This window comes from Rattus norvegicus, chromosome 16 (genome assembly GCF_021556685.1).
Source record: "Rattus norvegicus strain SHRSP/BbbUtx chromosome 16, alternate assembly SHRSP_T2T, whole genome shotgun sequence".
In the NCBI taxonomy this organism is placed as follows: Eukaryota; Metazoa; Chordata; class Mammalia; order Rodentia; family Muridae; genus Rattus; species Rattus norvegicus.
In genome coordinates this window covers 14,467,632-14,489,285 of record NC_141549.1, presented here as the reverse complement: position 1 = coordinate 14,489,285, position 21,654 = coordinate 14,467,632, and the positions used below count along the sequence as shown (strand labels likewise).

At 38.3% G+C, this 21,654-nt stretch overlaps 1 protein-coding gene across 9 annotated transcripts in view; it reads left to right on the top strand.

Annotated features, from left to right (window-relative positions):
* The window catches only part of Nrg3 (neuregulin 3), a 1,115,105-nt gene that overhangs the window by 960,678 nt on the left and 132,773 nt on the right, over positions 1-21,654 (top strand). For 4 of the 9 annotated variants that reach the window (NM_001433134.1, XM_087588944.1, XM_087588940.1 and 1 more), the window contains 1 exon segment: positions 8,744-8,767. The exons of 1 other annotated variant lie outside the window; for it this stretch is intronic. In NM_001433134.1, the coding sequence (NP_001420063.1) occupies positions 8,744-8,767 (24 nt within the window). 9 annotated transcript variants of the gene reach the window in all.

The following is a 21,654-nucleotide window of genomic DNA, read 5'->3' as shown; positions in this document are numbered from 1 at the left end:
AAAGATTGAATTCATATCATCAGGCCTGGCGGCAAAGGTCTTTACCCATCAAGGACTTCACTAGCCCTTGAAGCTCTGTTTTGTAATTGTATGCTGTGAAGTAGAATGCTTCTCTTGAAATGTGAACTGCATGACTATGTGGCCCGATCTCCAGTGCAGCTGCTTCTCCCTTAGCACAAATGAATAGTCTTATTTTTGCTTATAAGACTGTTCAACAGAGATGTCTGTGTCCAAGAAGAATCAGAAACAGAGTTTTTGAAAAGGAAGATAAAGAGGTCATGCTTTGTAACAGGGCCCCGGGAAAGAAAAATGAGGCTCTGTGCTTTTCTGGAGAGTGCCTTTGCTTTCTTGGTGATTGATGGCCTGTCTGTGGGGATGCTGGCTATAGTAATGGTGTCATGGCCTCTTCTCAACAGTGGAAATGCTGTTGGTCCCAGAATAGTGGAGGTGAGAGACGGCTTTGCTTTCTGAGCTAACATAAGCACAGATCGTCTTCTAGGTCTATGATACAGAGGAATGTGTATACTTGATGCTTAGCTTACTTCACACATGTAAAAGAGGTACAAGAAAAGATAGAATAAATTACCAATGAGCAGTGACTAAGGTTTCTATTTGTCTTATTAATGATATTTTTATATTTATGTTTAAATTTTCTTCATAAGCATGAGTAAATTCTATACAAAATATATTTGTGCTGATGAAAATAGAAATCATGCACTTGCTGAGGTAACAAAGGAAGCTTGAGATTGCAATGTGTCCTAATGCTTCCACTAAATAGCTAGAATGGGACAATGAGATAACCTGCCTTTCTCTTTAGGGCCAGGTGACAGAACTGAACAGAGATTCTAGGCAAAGACTTCCCTGATTTCCCTGTTGCAGCATTATGTTCCTCCCTTTGACAGATCCGTCTGTCCCTGTCCACCACCATCACCACTACCCCCTCGTGTTCTCCGACCTGACAAGAGGGATTCAGGTTTACTTGTCACTCTGCCCCCTGTCACTGCCTTCTGTCAATGACTCCTTAAAGTCTCTTTCCCTTAATGGCACAGCTCTGTGCTCTGGCAGCCTTCGGCAAACACAATTCACCTGTGTTCTGACCCCTTGACATTATGAAAGATGTGTGTAATCAGCAAATTTCACATATTACTTTTCAGACTGAAAGAGCTGTCTCTGGGTTGCTTGTACTCTCTGGCCCCTACTTTCTTCCTTAATCAGAACCCTCTGATGCCAACTACTTCTTTTCTAGTTTGCCTGCCTTGCTGCATTATGGGGACAAATCTGACACTGCCTCAGCAAATGACCTCTTTCACCTTGCCCATAATCTCATCTGGGAGCGAGGAGAATACATGAGCTACTATTACATCATGTGAAACTAGAACATCCTAACTGATTTTAAGAACTCCTGAAGACTGAGGAAAGAAGACATGAAGGGTTAGCGAATATTCAGGACTTCACTTATAACCTTCACAAATCTCATTTCCTCTTCTGTGTTCCAATGGACTCTTTCTTCCTGGAGTGTTACCAGGTGTCTTAGAATCTCCATTGCTGTGAACAGACAACACGACCAAGACAAAACTTTTTTTTTCATTTTTTTTCTCTTTATTAACTTGAGTATTTCTTATTTACATTTCGATTGTTATTCCCTTTCCTGGTTTCCAAGCCAACATCCCCCTAACCCTTCTAAATGGGTGTTCCCCTCCCCATCCTCCCCCTATTACCGCCCTCCCCCCAACAATCACGTTCACTGGGGGTTCAGTCTTGGCAGGACCAAGGGCTTCCCCTTCCATTGGGAGCAAGGCAACTCTTACAAAGACAACATTTAATTGGGGCTGGCTTATAGGTTCAGAGGTTCGATCCATTATCATCAAAGCAGGAAGCCTGGTATCATCCAGGCAGGCATGGCATTGGAGGAGTTGAGAGTTTTATCTCTTGTTCTGAAGGCAAACAGGAGAATACTGCCATCCTCAGGAAGGTAGGAGGAAGCTCTCTCAAAGCCCACACCACAGTGACCCATTTCCTTTACTGAGGCCACACCTACTCCAACAAGGCCGCGCCACTTAACTGTTCCACAACCTGGGCCAATCAGATTCAAATCATTACAGTAGGGACATGTTCCTTGACACCGATGTAGAGGTGAAACTTACGAAGTGACAGACTACAGAAGCATTATGAAAAGCACCACTTTGTAATGGGCATGCTTTGTAAGTGATGAAGTAGTTTGCTCCTGACTAACATGACCAGTGTTTCCTTGTACAGTAGTTGGCAGAGATCACTAGAACCATAGGCACTCCTGGACAGCACAGTCCTTCTTACCAAAATGGAAAATGCTGCCTCTGGAGCAATCATAGGGACTGCTTCTCTCACAAGCATCCAAGGTGCTTTTAGGAGCAGCCACCAAACCTTGAGCCAATGTTGCAGTTTTCTTTTTAAAAACTTGTTTTCACATTTTAACATTTGTGCTCTTTGTGTCTGTCTGTCTGTCTGTCTGTCTGTCTCTCTGTGAGTGAGGTGTATGTGTGTGTGTGTGTGTGTGGGTGGGTGGGTGGGTGGATGTGTGTGGAGAGAGAGAGAGAGAGAGAGAGAGAGAGAGAGAGAGAGAGAGAGAGAGAGAGAGAGACTTAGAGCGTAGATAAGTGTTGGTTTGATTTTGCCAGCTGTGCTTGACATAACAATAGGTTTTGTTTGCTCAAGAAAGTTCTTTGTACACTTACTTAGTTTATGCATATGTGTTTATGTAGATGTACGAGTGTAAGTACACACTGAAATCAGAGAAAAACTTGCAGGAGTAGGTTCTTTCTTCTGCCATGTTCTTTCTGTAGACAAAAGACAAGTCTTTAGGTTGGACAGAAAGCAACTTTACTCACTTTGATGGTTAGTTGTTTTTTGTTTTTTGTTTGTTTGTTTGTTTATCAACTTGACACATTCTATAATTACCACGGATGGGGTCTTAAGGGACATTGCTTAGACTGAGTTGTCCTGTTAGCATATCTACGGGGGATAAGGTATAAACTGAAGGCTTTCACAGAGATTGGTACCACTCCCTGGCAATGCTGAATTATATGTAGCAAGAAAAGTATCTAAATCTCTAATCCATTCTCTTTGTACTTGACTGTGGATGGCTGTGATCAGTTCCTTCAAGGTGGATGATGCCAAACGTTCAGATCAGGATGACCTGTGTGACTCAGGAAGTGTGAGCTGAGTAAACCTTTTCTCCCTTCAGTAGACTTTGTCATGGCATTTTTATCACAGTACTGTTAAGGAAACTAAGACACCTGCTGAGCCATTCTGCTGTCCCTGGACAGGAGGGTTTGAACTGGTTTCAGACATCTGCACTTTGAATTTTGGTTAGGTGGGGGAGTAATTCATATCTCGGCCTCATGATGAGTGTTGTTATTAGCAATGTCTTGTATTTTCAGTATTTGTCCCAGATTTAAATGGTAATCTGTAAAGAAAGGAATACAGTGAATATTTTTAATTTTCTGTGTTATAACATTAACGTCTTTTAGTAAATACATCATGTTACATACTAAGAATAAATAATTTTAGCAGAAAGAGAGTAGACACAGGCTTTAATTTACATGTTGTTCAGTACATCTGACCTGACAGAGTGTCTTCCTAACACTTATTTGTTCCTAAAGCCACTGAAATCATTCAGGTCTATGGGCAGAGTAGTGGGCACCTGTTAAATATTACTCCAAGTTTAAGATTATTTAGTTTAATATTTGGCAGATTTTCAAACAAAAGTTTGTTAGCACTGCTGTGTATAAAAAAATAACCAAATCACCTTCACCTTACAGAATGTTTTTCCTGGTAACTAATAAAAAAATATTAATAGTATGAGTTTGGCTCCTTGGTGACAGGAAGCAGTTGTTTTCCTTTATATTCCCCCCTTCAACCAATTCTTCTTTGGCCTTTCATCAACAAACAAAGGGTGACCAGTAAGTAAGTGGTGCTGGAGGATACTCAAGGATGCTCGAGGGTGCTTGAAAATAACTTACTCCTTTAAGTGGATTAAATAATTCATCCCCAATGATCTCATTTCCTCATGACATTGCAAAAAAAAAAGCAGCTGTTCCTTTAGAGAGAAGACATTTGTAAATTGGATCAATGAAGACTGAGAGTCAGGCTACCTGAGCTCAATTGCAGTTATATTTGCTTGTATGAAGTATGATTGAGGACATTTGGTTCACCCTCCCATGTATACCTTTTACAGTGCGCGCATTGGCTATTTTATAGACTCATCTCATTCTTATATCATCTCTTGGGCATTGAGTGCTGGGTAAAAGTCAAACACTCTCAAACAATGAAAAGGGTATGGATATTCTAAAACAAGTTGATTGAGGTATTACAAATATTCAAACCGTACATATCCATGTATGCTTCAGGGAAAATCAGATGTCTTTGACTTGAGCCATGTGGCTCTTAGTTCATCCTAAGATCTGAGCAGTTCTTGGTACTCATCAGTTTAAGGGAATGAATAAGTGAACTATTAATGGACTAATTTTCACTCTGCTCCTCTTGATGTTTTCCTGCAGGCCTGAGCGTCTTCGGGCAAGCCTTTTACCTTCAAAAATAATCAACACAGTCTTCTGAGAAATAGTGTGGTTTATGTTCTGTGTAAGACTAAAATAACAAAATTAATTGCTTTTCTGCCGTGCACTTTCCAAGGCTTTTCAGTGATCCTTCTGCGTGAACCAAAGCCTGTCAGTATCTTCAAACTGATAAATAGTGATCTCAGTGTTCAACATTTTTAATAAGCAATGTATGTGGTAGTGGCATGGGGGGGTTGTGAAAGAGCAGGAGCTACAGATTTTAAATAAAAACTGATTGTTTATTTGTATATTAAACCTTGTCAGTTTCCATGATAAGGCCATCATAAAAATTAGTAAGCAATTTACCTTCAATACCCAAAAAGATAGAGAGGGCTTTGCTGGAAAGTCTAATAACTTTTTTTTTTTTTTTTTTTTTTTGCAATCAGCAAGAGGGTTTATTGGAAAACACAGGTACCTGCGGGCACACAGTCTCTTCGGAGGACTTGCGTGCCCAGCAGCTCCAGCATGGGGCTTTTATAGGGATTGGGGAAGCAGAAGCGGGCGTACAGAAGCAGATGTATAGTTACGGGGATTGGTGGATTCAAACGAGGCACATAGACATGTTCACATATGATTGGCTATTTCACATGATGAGGTAATAAGGTAGAGCTACACACATTGGCAGGTTTGGGGCGTCCTGGATGTCGGGGGCTGGGGGCTTATCTCTTCCTGACAGGTGGCCTGTGAGTCAGGTCCGGTACTCCTGGTCTGTTCTGCATTCCTTTCCTTTTATGGTCTGTTAGTTCTAGCGGCAGGGCGGGGCTGCCTGGACTTGCTTTTCACAGTGTTTAGTCCTGAGTTGAAACATACTCTTTTAACTTCATATTTTTAAACCTTAAATCTGTATAATTTTCCTTTCATTCCCCTCTTCTTCTACTAAGTAATTCTAATCTTAGAATTTTGATATCAAGTCTCGTATTTGGTCTCACCAGTTGTCCTAACTGACTGGTACTATTCTCTCAGAACCATCAACCGCACAGCACTCACTCGATTTGTAACAAAAGCAATTAACCTGCTTGTCACGCAGGGTCCAAAAACTAAAACCAAGAAAATTATTAGTAATGGCCCAGCCATATAGCAGAGAGTAGGGTAGTCATCCAGGGAGACCGAGTGAACCAAGACTCAAACCAACCTTGTTGAGCGTCTCTATCTTTTTGTAGGAGTCAAACCTATTAACTAGTTTCTCTAACACACATGGACCTATAATCAGAAGCAGAAGCAAAACTAAGAAGGGTCCCATAAGGGAAAATACCAGAGTAGTCATCCAAGGAGATCTACTAAACCAGCTCTCAAACCATCCCTGATGCGCTTCTCTGTCTGCCTTTTGTCTAACCTTTCTCTAAGTTTATTCATGGAGTCTTTAATTACTCCTGAATGGCAGTTCTGAATTCTCTATAAGCCTTGTATTGCAACAGCAGATGTCCTTGTGCTGCCCTTGCAGCACCTAGATAGCCTTAGCCCTAAGTAATTCTCAACTCCTTTTTTTTGTGTCTTACTAAGTCTTTAGCATCAGGATTCCAATCTGGACACTATCTAAACCTACACACCAAGGTCATGACTAGCTTTTAGAACTTCTAAACTTATACAGATTGTGATCCCTGAGGCACAGTCCCAAGAAGTGTTAGGAGTACTAACATATGCAATGTTACATCATTTGTAATAGAAATCAAGCCTATCCCCACACCTATCTTGATAAAACCCGGGGCAAACATGAAATTAAGTCTAGGGAGCTTATAACTTTTATATTAACATGGATTTCTTTTAACCAAGGCTCTTATTTATAATTTTCAGAATTTGAACATTTTTTAGTTGTGTTATTTGTCTATGATGCTGGCCAGGAACTTGTGATTGCAAAGTATTCAGATTGACTGTCAATGTATCAACACACTGCTTACATCCTAGCTCAGTCTGTTCACAAAGCCTGGTTGTCTATATCCCTTTTCATACACATAGGTCAATCACTTAGGGTGTGGCAGAATGGACACAGTTAAGCACTGGCCAGCAAAACAGTCTTGTGGATTAATGTTGATCCATGTAGGCTTTATCAGAAATTTTTTTTCAATCAAATTTAAGCTAGGATCCTTCTCATTTCAGGTTTATGCCTGTGAATGCCTGTGGTACCCTCGAGAGCCTCTCTTCCTAATATCTAAACCATTGCTGTTTCTTGATTTACTTTTGTTCCTGTCCTTATGCAAATGCATTGTGTCATTTTTTTTCTCTTTTTTTTTTTCTGGAGCTGGGAACCTAACCCAGGGCCTTGCGCTTTCTAGGTAAGCGCTGTACCACTGAGCTAAATCCCCAACCCCCATTGTGCCATTTCTTAATCACCTTGCAGGTGTTTTAATTACATTCATGATAGCTAATATATCTCAAATTTTACTTTGGAATTCTGTATATCCAGTACCTTGTCCATCTTTCCAGAGCACACAGCCAGGGATTTCATGTCTGCAGAAGATCGTGAGCATGGATTGGTCCTATAAATCTCATTCTTTCACATAGCAACTTTCATCCTGCCTAGGAGCAGTATTTCTGTCTCTGGCCTCTCCTGTCAGTGCACACTTTTCATGTGAAACTTACTAAGAGGAACGACCAGAGATTTTACTCGGTGGTCTCCCAACGATGATGATTGAATTCATTGAGAAGAAACTGTCTTCACCAAAATGTACAGGGAACGAAGAAAATACATATCAACACAGTGCAATCAGTGAAAAATTGCTGTGAGGAGAAAGGGATAAATCTGTGTTCTAGAAACACTGTTGCCATCTTTCTTCATGAAAGTAGACATTTTGTAATTTACATAAATTTTCATCACTTCCAGTGAACTGTAGGCAAGTTGAAATGATTCAGAATAAAAAGGTTGCTGGTCGCTGAGGGGAAGAAATGCTGATGATTAAAGTACATAGCTTCTGACTAGTGTGATGGGAGAGCTGTGCAAACAGTGGTTATGATGGGGGTAGTGGTGATGGTGGTGGTAGAGGTGAAGGCAAACTTCATGAACTTAATTAGGACCAGTGAATTAAGGACATAAAATAACTAAAATGCCAAAACAGTCTCCCCCTCTTCCTCTCCCTCTTCTCTCCCTTTCCCTCTCCCTTCCCCTCTCCCTCTCCCTCCCTCTCACTCTCCCTCCCTCTCACTCTCCCTCCCTCTCACTCTCCCTCTCTCTCTCTCTCTCTGTGTGTGTGTGTGTACATGCACTAATTTTAATGTGTAGTTTTGCATACATTTTTAAATGGAAATGCTTTGTTAGCTAAACAGTGGGTATCTAAAAGGAGGTCAATAATTAATTTGGAAAGAAAAGTACAGTACCAGCAAGCACTTTTTGGTCCCACTTATTCTCAGTGCAGACAAAGACTTGGGTAAACAAAATCATCATTAGGCAAGATTGAATTTACAAAGTGAGTGAGGACAGGATTCAACAACTGAAAGAAAGAAGACACAGTTTAAACAAATAAGCCAAGAACAGTTTGGTACTCTGCTGACCGTGGGCAGACCAGTTGTTTCTCTGTGGGTGGGCAGATGGTAACATCTTTGGCATTTGTTTTTGCTTGGTTGAGCTCTTAAGTCAAGCAAACATGGGGCTTATGGGTCAGGTTCTCTGTATTTGTGTCTTCAATCTGCCCAAGACTTTGTGACCTATGTATGATGATCGGCGTTGCTGGAGTACAATAAACTCATATAATTTGTGCAAGGAAGAATCTCCAGTTTCTGTGTGTGAAAGTGAAGCACACCCCATTATAGTCTGTTTGGAACTTTTTCATTCTTATGTAGAGGTGCAAATAAGTTTATGTGGAACAAAACCTTAATCTAAAAAGAATCTGTGATGAATATCATGGATTATGAAAATAACTTTACTAGAAAATCTTTGATCACTCTCTTAAAGTTTTATTTAGTATATTTCACTATCCATTTTATTCCATTTAAAGGCCAACTAATAATTTATAAGCTTTGTGAAAATAAATATTAAATACAATCCCACAAGCTGTTAATGTTGGCTGTCTCCAAGTTTCATCTACTAAGGTAAAATAAGTAAGAGACATACTCTGGACCTTAGAAGGATGGTCTTACAAGCATTGATATCCTTGTTTGGATTATTTCTAACCCATTTCTCTTTCTGTTTCCCTTCTTCCATGCTGACTTTGATGTAGCAGACCACTTGGGGATTGAATTCATGGGTAAGAGAAAACAATTTACTCCTTAAGCATTCTGAGATTACTGTACATAGTGTTCTCCTCCATCTGGTTATAGTAAAAATCTCTCATTAGGTCCTACCAGCTGTCAAAAAATCTTTTAGTCCATTTTGCACAAGGTAACAGCTCAGATTAAAGTTTCAATCACATATCCAGTAGGGGGTATAATGGTCAGCATATCTGAAATTCTGCAAAACTAGGAAGAGCCCCTAGAACAGTGTTTCCGAATGGAAAACAGACATGGCAACAGCACTTCAAAACTCGGTATCATTGTTTTCTGCTAAAATCCCTTTTCCTCTTACAACCTGGCTGTGTTGGTATAGTTTAGCATCAACACTAATTTGTACTGTAAATATGTACCCATTTCCATTAACATAATTAAAGTATTATTAACTGATTGTTAAATATTTTAATTTCAGACACATTCTCGAAAATATTAGCATCTCTCCATGGAACTTTATTTTCCGTACTCATAGACAATTGTATTAATAATTGGAGATAATTTTTAATCTATTACAAGTTATGAAATGTTTGTTATAAAGTTCAATATGGGAAGATACTTAATAGTAAAGAGTTAGAGAAACTGAGAAAATCCACATTTGAGTTTGGGTTTTTCAAATTCTGTCCATGTGAATTTTAAGCTCCGGGTGTTTTTCTCTTATTTAAAGTAGATCTGAGTGCTTGCTTCATCTGTGTTTGTCTGTTCAGAGAATTTCAACAAAATCACTTGCACTCATTCATTCTTTTGCCCATTCATTCTGACCATACTTATCCAGTCTCAGTTAAAAAAATGAAGGCAGATTATTAGAGATAAACTGGGCAAAGCATCTTAATTCTACTGAGGCAAGATGATGATATCAGCTTAGACTTCTGAGATGTAAGAAGTGTGTGAAAAAAACAGTAAGTGTTTGCAATGGAATATCAACCAATGCATGAAATGAAGAGATGAGGAAAGTTGCAGTACAAGACTCTAAAGGATGAGTGCAAATTTCACTGTTTGTGTTTTCAGGTAGGAGGTAGGCTGTTACTGGAAACATGCTGACAGTGGAGAACATTCATTGGAAACGCTTATGAGATTAGACATAGAAATGTGAGTTTAGGATGCCCTACTTGAGAGAAGATGCCAAGTTGATTATATTGCTGGAAGTATGAGGGATATGGCTTAGTGGATCCATTTTTGTATTAGAATTTCTCTTCCTTGTTCCGTGACTTTGCTCATTAGTTCTCTGCTATATCACGATTTCATCATGGAGAAGACAAAGTGCTATGTTATAGCATATTCGTAACACTGGTAGGTAAACCGGGTTAAAACACAAGAAGGGCAATGAAACTGTGGTTTTTTTCCTAACCGAGATTTCAGTTCAACTGTGAACTGGGTGGCTAGCATCAAAGTATGTTAAGATGAAATAAAAAATATTCAAAATTGAGGTGCTTCCACAAATTTGTACCATGAGTAAGAAACTCCTTTGCGGGTAACGAGAATATCCTAGGGAGGAAATAGGGAGGCAAAGTTTAGAACTGAGGCTGAAGGAACACCCATTCAGAGCCTGCCCCACATGTGGCCCATACATATAGAGCCACCAAACTAGATAAGATGGATGAAGCAAAGAAGTGCAGGCCGACAGGAACCGGATGTAGATCTCTCCTGAGAGACACAAACAGAATATAGCAAATACATAGGCAAATGCCAGCAGCAAGCCACTGGACTGAGAACGGGACCCCCGTTGAAGGAATCAGAGAAAGGACTAAAAGAGCTTCAAGGGACTTGAGACCCCATATGAACAACACCAACCAACCAGAGCTTCCAGGGACTAAGCCACTACCCAAAGATTATACATGGACTGACCCTGGGCTCCAACCTCATAGGTAGCAATGAATAACCTAGTAAGAGCACCAGTGGAAGGGGAAGACCTTGGTCCTGCCAAGACTGAACCCCCAGTGAACGGGATTGTTAGGGGGAGGGCGGTAATGTGGGGAGGGTGGGGAGGGGAACACCCATATAGAAAAGGAGGGGTTAGGGATATGTTTGCTTGGAAACCGGGAAAGGTAATAACAATTGAAATGCAAATAAGAAATACCCAATTTAATAAAGATGGAGGGGAAAAAACAGAAACCCCTTTGGGTATTGATGCATAATGTCTTGAAGAAGAAGTTCGGAGAAAGGAGAAATTTCACAACCTGCTTATGAGGATAGGGAAACAGAGAGAAGCAAACAAATCCAACTGGAAGTCAAGATTTGAGAGCATAGGGTTTGGCATCCATTGCATAAGTAGATATTTCTGTTGCTCAACGTAAAACTAGGGTTTTAGAAGTGAGATACAAAATGCTTATTATATTCAAAATTCTGTATCAATGGGAAAGAGTTTATTATTTATAGCTAAAGAAGCAGCATATTGACAGGTATTAATTTTCTTGCCCAGGTCAAGTGGCTCTAGCCAACCAATGACTGCTTTTCACTTATGTAGTGGTTAGGTGACCTAGGCTGGTTCTTTCCTGTGGCTTCAATATTTCCTCGGTTTACCTTGTCATCTGCCTCTAGCATATGGATTCAAAACATGCACTTAATTTTCACCTAAGATACTTGGTCCAAAATGGCTCACATCACTATTGTTTTAATAGATTTTTTCCCTAGAATTTATCAATTAGCTCCATTATTCCTCAACCGTAACTAAGAAATACAATCCTAGACTCTGCGAAAAAACCAAACAAAACCGTTTTACTAATTTATACCATAATAAAAAGCCTGGAATGTGAAAAGAATCAGAATTTTTGTTAGACATAAGAAAACGAGTTATTTAGGAGCCACGAGTACAGATCCATAATGTTGTATGTATAAACAAAATTAAAGTAGTTTTTTTTTTTAATGGGAAAGGACATTTTGACTATTCATGTAAGATTTGCATTTTACTCAGAAAAAATGGAGTCAAGGAGACTGTGGATGTCAGAGCTCCAGAAAGACTTGTTTGAGAAATTTTAGAGGGAGAGACTAACACAAGCTACAGAACGCAATGAGCATCCTTGTGTGATGGTGATTATGAGAGTGAGAAAAGTAAGATTTTAGCATTCCCCATTCATTAATGGCAGCAGGGTATCTGTGGAGTTGTGAGGACTTTAAGACCCTCAAAGTCATATTGAGAAAAATAAGTCTGATGGCTAAAGGAATTTGCTTTACTGGGCTCTGGCGATTGCAGAATCTGGGGATGGATGTCCTATGGCTATTGAACAGAAAACCTGGAGACACAGGAATCACCACGCAAGCTGGTGGTAGGGTCAGAGCCTTTTAGATCCTGTAAGCAAAGTGGCAAGGCAGCAAACAAAATTGCTATATGAAGTACTAGTCATCTTTGTAAGAGAAATAGACCAGTCTGCATCATATCGGGAGGCTTGGAGCATTGCTGACATGGATATAGCATGGTGAAACTAAATGTATATTGAAAAGCCTATGTGATTACTCATTAGAGGAAGTGTCATTTGTGATCCAATAAAATAACAGGTTAGTGTGTACTTCACCTATATGACCTTCAAGCCTAAGGGTATAGCAAGTCTTATAAAAGTCAAATCAGACGTATAAAGTCTTACAGAAAATGAGTTTTCAGTGTGTGACTGTTTGATTCCTGAAATACATATTGCCTTGAAGGGAAGGCATTGATCAGTAAGCTGGAGTATGAGGAATGTTTTATACGCAGATAGATGATGACAAGTGTAAATGCTAGTTCAGAGCAGGGATGGGTTTAGAGAATGGGTTTTAATTACTTTACATGTCCACTTACACACTTAGCTGAATATAAATAGTAAAATAATGTCTGCGGCTTTGCAAGTAAATATCTCGAATTAAACCTGTGATTACAGAATTGATATGGATAAAATGTTTTCCATCAAGAATGATATAATAAGTTTATTAAATAAAAATTCATATGGAAAGCAAAGGTATACCAATATGTATATCAACAGTTTTATGGTCAGTTGGCGGGAAGACTATGTATTTATGCTAGCTTTGCTGTCGTGTGTGTGTGTGTGTGTGTGTGTGTGTGTGTGTGTGTGTGTGTGTGTGATAGAAGAGTTGTTTAAATAGAATTTACTTTTACAGAACTCAAAGCAAAATATAGTAGAAATTCAGGGTCATCTGGTATACCTCTCATATGTGCACAGCCCCTCAGTTGTTTCATTTCCCACCGGAGAGGTTCTTGTGTTATCACTGATAGTCCTGCATGTACCTTTCACCTCAAGTCCATAATTTTCACCAGAGTACCCTTCCCTTCTTCTGTAAAATGATAGTGCTACTACAGTGTCCACTCACATACACTGTTACCATGAGCATAAAAAATTTGCTGCCCTAAATCGCCCCATGTCTGCCTTTTCTTTTCTCAACACTTGACAATCCTGAATCATTTTTTGCCTTTCCCAGAATGTCATGAAGTTGGAATGTAATACTTTCACAGGGAAATAAGCTTCAGTGTCTTTTTTTAGCATCCCGACCACAGTTTTCCCTCCTTCCACGCTTTCAAGCCCCCTCTACCCACACCCACATAACTTCCTCTCTTCTTCACCCCAGCATTCACCTTCCATTTTTTCTTTTCAGAAAAGGACAAACCACTCATGAATATCACCCAGATATGGCCTATCAAATTGCAGTAAGACTAGGTAACACAGTGGGACTAAAATGTCCCATAAGCAGTCAAGTAAAAGACAGCTCCTTTTTTTGCTTCGACTCTTAGGAGTCTGACAAGATCAAGCTGAGCAACTGTAATGTGTGCAGAGCTCTTAGGCTAGTCCCATTCATCCATCCTGGTTGTAGCTTTAGACTCTGTGAACCCCTATGAGTACAGAATAGTTGATTCTGTAGCTTCTCTTAAGTTGTTCTTGACCCCTCTGCCTCCTACTATTTAACTCCCTTCTGCAGGATCCCCTAAGCTGCTCCTAATCTTTGGTTGACTTGACTGAATTTCTCTTGTCATGACAGCTCACTAACATTAATCGTATATGACTTGAGGTATACTGTCAAGAGACATTACTTTCCTGTCTTTTCATGATTTTACAGAAAATGTTCTTTTATTGCTGAGGAATATTCTTGGTAATATTTTTATCCAGATCTCCAACAGTTTGCTTATTTATTTAACCTTACAGAATTTCCAAGATTTGACAATTCTCACTATAATTTCATGATAAACACTCTGTGGGGTGTGTGTGTGTGTGTGTATGTGTGTGTGTGTGTGTGTGTGTGTGTGTGTGTGTGTGTGTGTGTGTTTCATTCCTGTTGGATCATATGGTGTATATATATTGCTTTATAAGAAATTGTTTTACTATCTTCTACAGTGTCCACTCCACATTGGATTTCAGTCAGAAATGCAGGAACAATATTGGTGTTTATCATCATGGCTAGGAATTAATCCCTGTCACATTCTGAACTCAACCATTCTAATAGGAGTGCAATGTTTTCCCCATTCTTCCCACTTACCAGTTCCTGGCATCTAAGGAGGAACATATTTTTTCCTATACTTATTTGTCATCTGTAAATCTCTTCAGTGAATTGTAGGTCAATACCTTCTGTTCAACATTGACTGTTTTTCTTAACGTGGAGTTTTAAGAATTTCTTTATCCTTTGGATAGCGACATCTTTTGCAATTATTTTCTGTCAAGAAATAGCTTCTCATAAAAAAGAAATAACTTCTCTTTATTGTATTGGTAGTGTACTTCACAGAGAAGAATATAATTTTAGTGAAGTGTGATGGTGATTTATTTATTTTTTCTGTATGACTTACCTTTTCGTGTTCTGTCTAATGTGTCTTTGCCATCTAATGTCATACTAGGTAATTTTCTAGTGGTATTATGACTTATTTTGAATTTTTTCTGAAGACTAAAACAAGCCTATCCACATTAATTTAGTTTTCATGAGATAGTCAGGTTTGAACATCACTTGTTGAATATGGTATCTTCTCTCAGTTGACTATATATCTGTGTATCTATCTAGAGAGTCTGCTCTGTCCCATATCTACAATTCTCTTATCAGTACCTTACTGTCTTGATTATTATGGCTTTTGAGAAAATCTTGAAGCCAGATAGTGTCAGCTCTTCTATCATCATCATCATCATTTTGTTTTTCTTTAAAACTGACCAGGCTAAATTTTGCTTTTTATTTCCTCTTCTCTTTGGAATCAGTTTACAAAGAATGACAATATGACTCACAAGGGTTTGTACATGGATTATATTGATTACATAGGCAATGTTAGGAAAGCTTGGTTTCTTAACAATGCATCTTCCCATAGAGATCATGAATGTGCTCTTCGTATATTTTATTCTTTTTTGTCATTAAATTTTTTTCAGTTTTTTTTTTTCATATAGACTGTTATATGTGTTTGGAGACTTACCCCTAAGTATTTTATCTTGGGGGAAAGGATAATACAACTATACTTTTGTATGTTTAATTTATAATTCTACTTGTTAAGTATTGATATTTAGGACAATGGTTCTCTTTTGTTTATTAACTATCTACTGTATAGTTATAATTACTTATTAGTTCTTCAAAGATTTAATTGCTGTTGGTGCTCCTTCATTGCTTTACATTTATGCATGAAAGCAGAAAGGGGGGGAGTGAGAGAGAGAGAGAGAGAGAGAGAGAGAGAATTCTTTTTTCTAATTTACATATTTTTAGCTATTTTTCTTATTTGACTAGTCAGGACTGGCAGTATCATACTGAAAAGTCTTTAAGGGGAGATAAGCTCACTTTGTTCCTGGCATTAGTGTAAACCTTGAATTCCTTATCATTTAGTATTAAATGTGTGGGTTTTTTTATAAACATGCTTGCTGAAGTTGATGGTGTCTTCTTAATTCCTAGTTTTCTTAGAGTTTCTAGCCAAAAATGAACCTTACAAGAACTCTTTCTCAATCTATAGCTACAATCATGTAATTACTTTTAGATCACTGAAATGAAAGATTCCATTCATCTCTTTCAATTGTTGAAAGAGCCTTGCATACTAGGATAAGTTTAACATGATAATGTTCAATCCTGTTTTAATGAGTCCTAGGACACCTTCCTTCTAAACTCTCCCCATCTCAATTTGAATAACATTAATTTCCTTTTTACTTGAGGTACAATGCATTTCATAAAATAACACAAACACATGTTTTAGTGCATGTGTTTTCACCAAGATTTAATATTCCCAAAGAGTAGGCATATCTGTATGCCTGGTGCTCAGCTTTAAAACTCAAAATCTTCAAAGAGTTACTAAAAAAATTCTATTTTACACTAGGCTCCAAACCATATGCCTAAAGCCTCCTCCTACTATTTAATCTTCACATACTTTTCTCAGTTACTATACGCCAGATATATTGGAGATGCAGACATATATTTCAATCTTTTAACATCAAAGTGCCCTAGGATTGAAAAGAATTAAAACTAATCAGTGCTGTAAAATGTTATGGGAAAAATCCAACAAGAGAAAGAAATGAAGAAGCTATTAAGTGCATTTGGAAAGCATTAGGACAGGATCCCAGTGCAGAAGGCATTTGAGAAGCAGCCAAATGGATAAGTTGCATTAATGGTGCCATAGTGGAAATTTATATGACTTCTTTCTGCTTCTACATTACTTTAAGCCTGCTCTTTCTGGTTTACTCTCTGGGTCTAAGAATTGTCAAGCCTTAGAACTGGAAAAAGATGATCAACTTCCTGAAAAATAACTAAACAAAACCCTTTTCTAGTTAATTTATTAACTTTAAGAGATAATTATACTATGTAGTAATCTGTGCCAAATTCAATGTCTGTAAAGCTGTCAAATTTCAGAAATATTTTTTCTTAATTATATTCATAACATACTGTTAATGACATTTGTGGGATTTGTACCATGAAACATTAAAAAACAAATACTAATATGGAAAACACTGTCAGTTAAAGGCTAAAGTTAACTGCCACGATCAGCACAACAATTTGGAGGTACATATAGGACACAAAATTTTCTTTGAAAAATTAAGATTATAGAATTGACAGTAAACTGGTAACAAATTATATTTTCAGTTTGTCGCTTAAGCTTCGTTTATTTATGCTATGCCAAAAATAGAAGCTTTTAGGACCCTGTGTAAGAAGTTTGTCTGGAGATGTGTTTACTTCAACATATAGAATAAGAGAACTTCTTTGTAAGCCTAAGTCGTCATTGGATTGCGGAAAGCCAGTCATTCCTCCAAATGTGATACTTGGTTAAAAAGTATATCAATGGCTGGCCACACATAGAAAGCAAAATTATGGTGAAATTTTTTTCACAAACACTGAGATATTCTTGTCAAGTGCTCAGTCATAAAACAGTTTTCCCATGTCCATTGGAGTTATTTTTTATTCAACAGTTTTATCTGATCATGCCAGGATGCTTTTCATGGTTTAAGCATCAAATATCTTTGTATAATAGCAGGAATAATATCCTTTGGAAACATTTTTTTAAAGATTTATTCATTTTAAGTGAGCATACGGTCACTGTCTTCAGACACACCAGAAGAGGGCATCAGATCCCGTTACAGATGGTTGTGAGCTACCATGTGTTTGCTGGGAATTGAACTCAGGACCTCTGGAAGAGCAGTCAGTGCTCTTAACTGCTGAGCCAGCCCCTCTTTTGCAAACTTTAACAAAACATAGGGAAAGGTTATTATGTGAAATGCTTTTATGCAAATGTCTTTCTCATTTGAAAAATAGAATTAATAATGCTTATTGAAAGTCATATTTGTTGTTTGACCTTGATTCAAGTATATCTTAATATATATGATATGTTTGAAGAAAGTGTAGAGTGATTCAAAAATTCAAGTCAGAATTTTGGAAAATCTTGGTTTTACTGATTTTGAATTATAGTAAGGTAATTATTTGTTTTGAACTTAAAACAAAACTGAGTTTTCTGCTAGAAAATGCATGAAAAGACCAGAGATTATGTTATAGTCTAATTTTATGGTGTTATTTATATTCATAATTTTAGAATTAATAACAAATTTATTATTTCAAGTTGACAATATGTTAAGTAGCTTTCCACCCTTCTTTTAAATAAAAGAATATTTAATATATGTTAATGATCACTAAAGAACTGTCCAGCTTCTAGCTTTTTTGGCTTTCTTGCTCTTGCTCTGTCATCTCTCTCCTGCTCCCCATCTCTCCCCATTTCATCCCCCCCGTGCTGATGGCCTGCCTCTACTTCTCTTCTCCCCCCCCCCTCTCTCTCTCCCTTTCACTGTCTCTCCTATCTTCTCAACTCCCCTCCCTGAATAAACTCTATTCTATACTAAGAAAAAAATGTCCAGATTCTAATTTTGCTCAGATGATATTAAGAAAAGATGTCAGCTATAGCTTTTCTCCATATTATAAATGAATCTATATTATTTTCCTTTAAGACTAATAGGCTCACAGTTAAGTGAATTCAACTTCTTCATTTATGAATTTTCATAACAAATCTGGAAGTGAGAATCTTTCCTTAGTTGATTTAGAATTATTTGGAAACAAAAGGACTGTCATTGATTTATAAACACAATGTCTTATTACAAAATAAAATGGTAATTTGTGGACAAACTGTAGTGTATTTTCAGAGGAAATATAGCTAAAGGGTATAGTTCTGTATATACACTATTTGCTATATTAAATTGTCTGAACAATCAACTGTGTTAAATTCTCATAACAATAATGAATAGTATGTGCCATTGGATGTTCTTTTGAACTCTCAAAAAGCAGGAAAATGGATGAAACTAGAAAATATCATGCTGAATGAAGTAACTCAGACCCAAAAGGACATGCACATTATGTTCTCATAGAGTACCCAAGATACAGTTCACAGAACTCAAAAAGGTCAACAAGCTGAAAGGCCTGAGTGAGAACACCTCAGTTCCCCTTGGGAGGGAAAAGAAAGCAACCACAAGTGGGGAGGAAAGAAGGGACAGAGGTGGAAAAGGAGAAGGGGTATGGGGAGAGGGGAACATGATCTGGTATTGGCTGGGGTAAAGGACTGAAGCCCTTAGGGCCAGCAGAAAAAATGGAAACAGGCAACCTCAGGGGGAAGGAAGCTGGGAGGGCCCTCCAGAATGTACCAGAGACCTGGGAAGTGAGAGACTCTCAGGACTCAAATGGGGAAGACTCTAAATGAAATGCCTTACAGTGAGGAGAGGGAACTTGTTGAGCCCACCTCCAGCAGAAAGACAGGGCATCAAGTGAGGTATGGTGTTGGTATCTCATAGTCAAAGCTCTGACCCATAATTCTTCCTGTCTGAAAGAAATGAAGGGATGGAAATGGAGGGGAGCCTGAGGAAAAGAAGGTCCAGCAATAGGCCCAAAGTGGGATCTAACCCAAGGGGAGGTACCAAGACCTGATACCATTACTGAGGCTATGGGGCATTCACAAAAAGAAATCTTCCATGATTGCCCTCCAGAAGACCCAACAAGCAGCTGAAAGAGTCAGATGCAGATATGTGCACCCAACCAATGAACAGAAGCTGCTGACCCCTCTGTTGAATTAGAGCAAAGCTAGAGGAAGCTGAGGAAGAGGGTAACCCTGAAAGACCAGCAGTCTCAATTAACCTGGACCCCCAAGGTCTCTCAGACACTGAGTAACCAACCGGGTAGCATATACCAGCTGAGATGAGGCCCCCAACACATATACAGCAGAGGACTTCCGGGTCTGTGTTTAGTTAGAGAGGATGCACCTAACCCTCAAGAGATGGGAGGCCTCAGGAAGTTTAGAGGTCTGGTGGGGTTGGGGGTGGGGATATCCTTGGGGAGATGGAGGAGGGTGCGGTGGCGGTAGGGGTTGGGGAGTAGGTATTGGGTGTGAAACAGTTGGAGGTAGGACCAGGTGGGCAATAAAATCTGGAGTGTAAAAGTAAAAATAAATAAATAAATAAATAAATAAATAAATAAATAAATAAATAAATCCCTGAAAAGAATTTTTTAAATTGCTTCTTCTTTTCCATTTAATTCCTCCTTACCTTTACTTTAGGAGTTAGGGTAAAGACCTGGGAAAAAAGGTATAAAGAAACAGAGGAATGAAGAAGGATGGAAGTAGAGGAGAGAGAGAGAGAGAGAGAGAGAGAGAGAGAGAAAGAGAGAGTGTGAGCGCCTCATGGTAGGTGTGAGTAGTAGTCTTACAACGGTTCAGCTAATCAGAGCATTGGGAAAATCATCAAAGATGGGCTTTACGCCAGGACAGAGTTCTCTAATAAGGCATGTACAACAAACACTTAGATTGTCACTTCAGTGTTTGTAGAGATTTATAAACCAATTAATGCAAATCGTTTGGGGTTAATTTGACTTTTGTTCTACTTTTACAGAATAGAGAGTGGTGTTTGCTAAATATATATAGATTATTAAAATCGATAATATTTTGTATATGTTAGATAATTCAAATGCAATTACACCTACAGTATTTTTGAGTTATGATGGATCTAGTGAATTCTAACTCCATTGTTAGACTAGGTGTACTTACATGGCTTACACACACAAACACACACACACACACACACACACACACACACACAAACATAAACACACAGACACATATACACACACAGACACATATACACACACACAGACACATACACACAGAGGTACATATACAGAACCAGGTCTTTGAATAAACATGTTGGTGTGTTCTTTCTTTTCTGAAGCTTTTCAAACCCTTTGTGTTACTTCTGTAAATTTGTGACACCTAGAGAGATGGGAATGTGGGTAACCTTTTAAAAATGACTTATCTAAAGAACTATGTTTCAGAGATCTGAGGATTAAGAAACCATGAGAAAAAAGAACATAATGGAATGAATGTCCTCATCATGTTGCAGTAATTAAGGCTATTTTTTCCCTTAGAGAAAATAGTAACATTGCTGTTGTGTGAAGGTAAAGAAAAGAAATAACAGAAAGAACAAAAGGAAGAAAGTAAGAGAATAAAGAGCACAAAGGAAACGGCTTGGGGAAGTGTCAAGTTCCCTGTAACTGATTATCATATGTGTCACAGGATGGTTTCTTGACATGGATGGTCAAGAAGGCAGATTAGACTATGTTAATCCTGTCTGGTTTCAAAGGAAGAGCCACTTTTTGTCTTGTTTCAGGAGAGCATTCTGGGCTTTCTGGCAGGATCAAATGTCCCTTGAACAAGTTCTTGTGTCTTTAACCATGCGTAGTTTGCTTTTAGGCATTATGCACATGGTTCCAGAAGACAGGCCAAATATTCACCAAACATTATGTTTGAGGAGCTCTGTGGGCAACGCAAAGATGAGGTTAGTTAGGTGCAGAGTAAGTGATCAAAGAAGGAAGCATCAGGCCAAGGCAGGGCCACCCACATGTAGACCTTAAACTTGAGGGAAAAAGCAACATGCCTTTCTTCAGACAGATTGGAAACATCTTGGTGAAGATGTTAGAATCTATGGACCAAAAATGAGGTAATATGCAATATGACTGCTTATCAAATATAAGGGGCATCGGTTCATACTAGCAAAGGAACAAACACTATTATAAAGTTATATGTAATTATATTTGAAATTTAAATAAATTCATGGAATTTTCCCATGCAAATTTCCTGGTGTATTTAAAATGAAACCTACCCAATATGAATGACCTAGTCTTAAATAGTCTTGCTTTGTCTGTCTCCCTGAGAATCACTGCCATATTATTTTTCTCCCTTGATCTATCTACCTCCAGGCCCTTAATCTCTAATTTCAGGACAGTGTGTCATATTTACCTAAATGCAGTTGGCTCCTTCTTAGAAATAATTTTTTAACTAATTTCCAAGATACTTAATCTATGATTGTAAAAATACATTCTAACTCATAGGTGGTAAACGCCCTTGCTGACCCCCTTGTATTTATTACTGCCCTGAATTTGTTTGTTCATGGTCCTTTTATAAGCTTTCTGTTGTCCTTTTATGTTT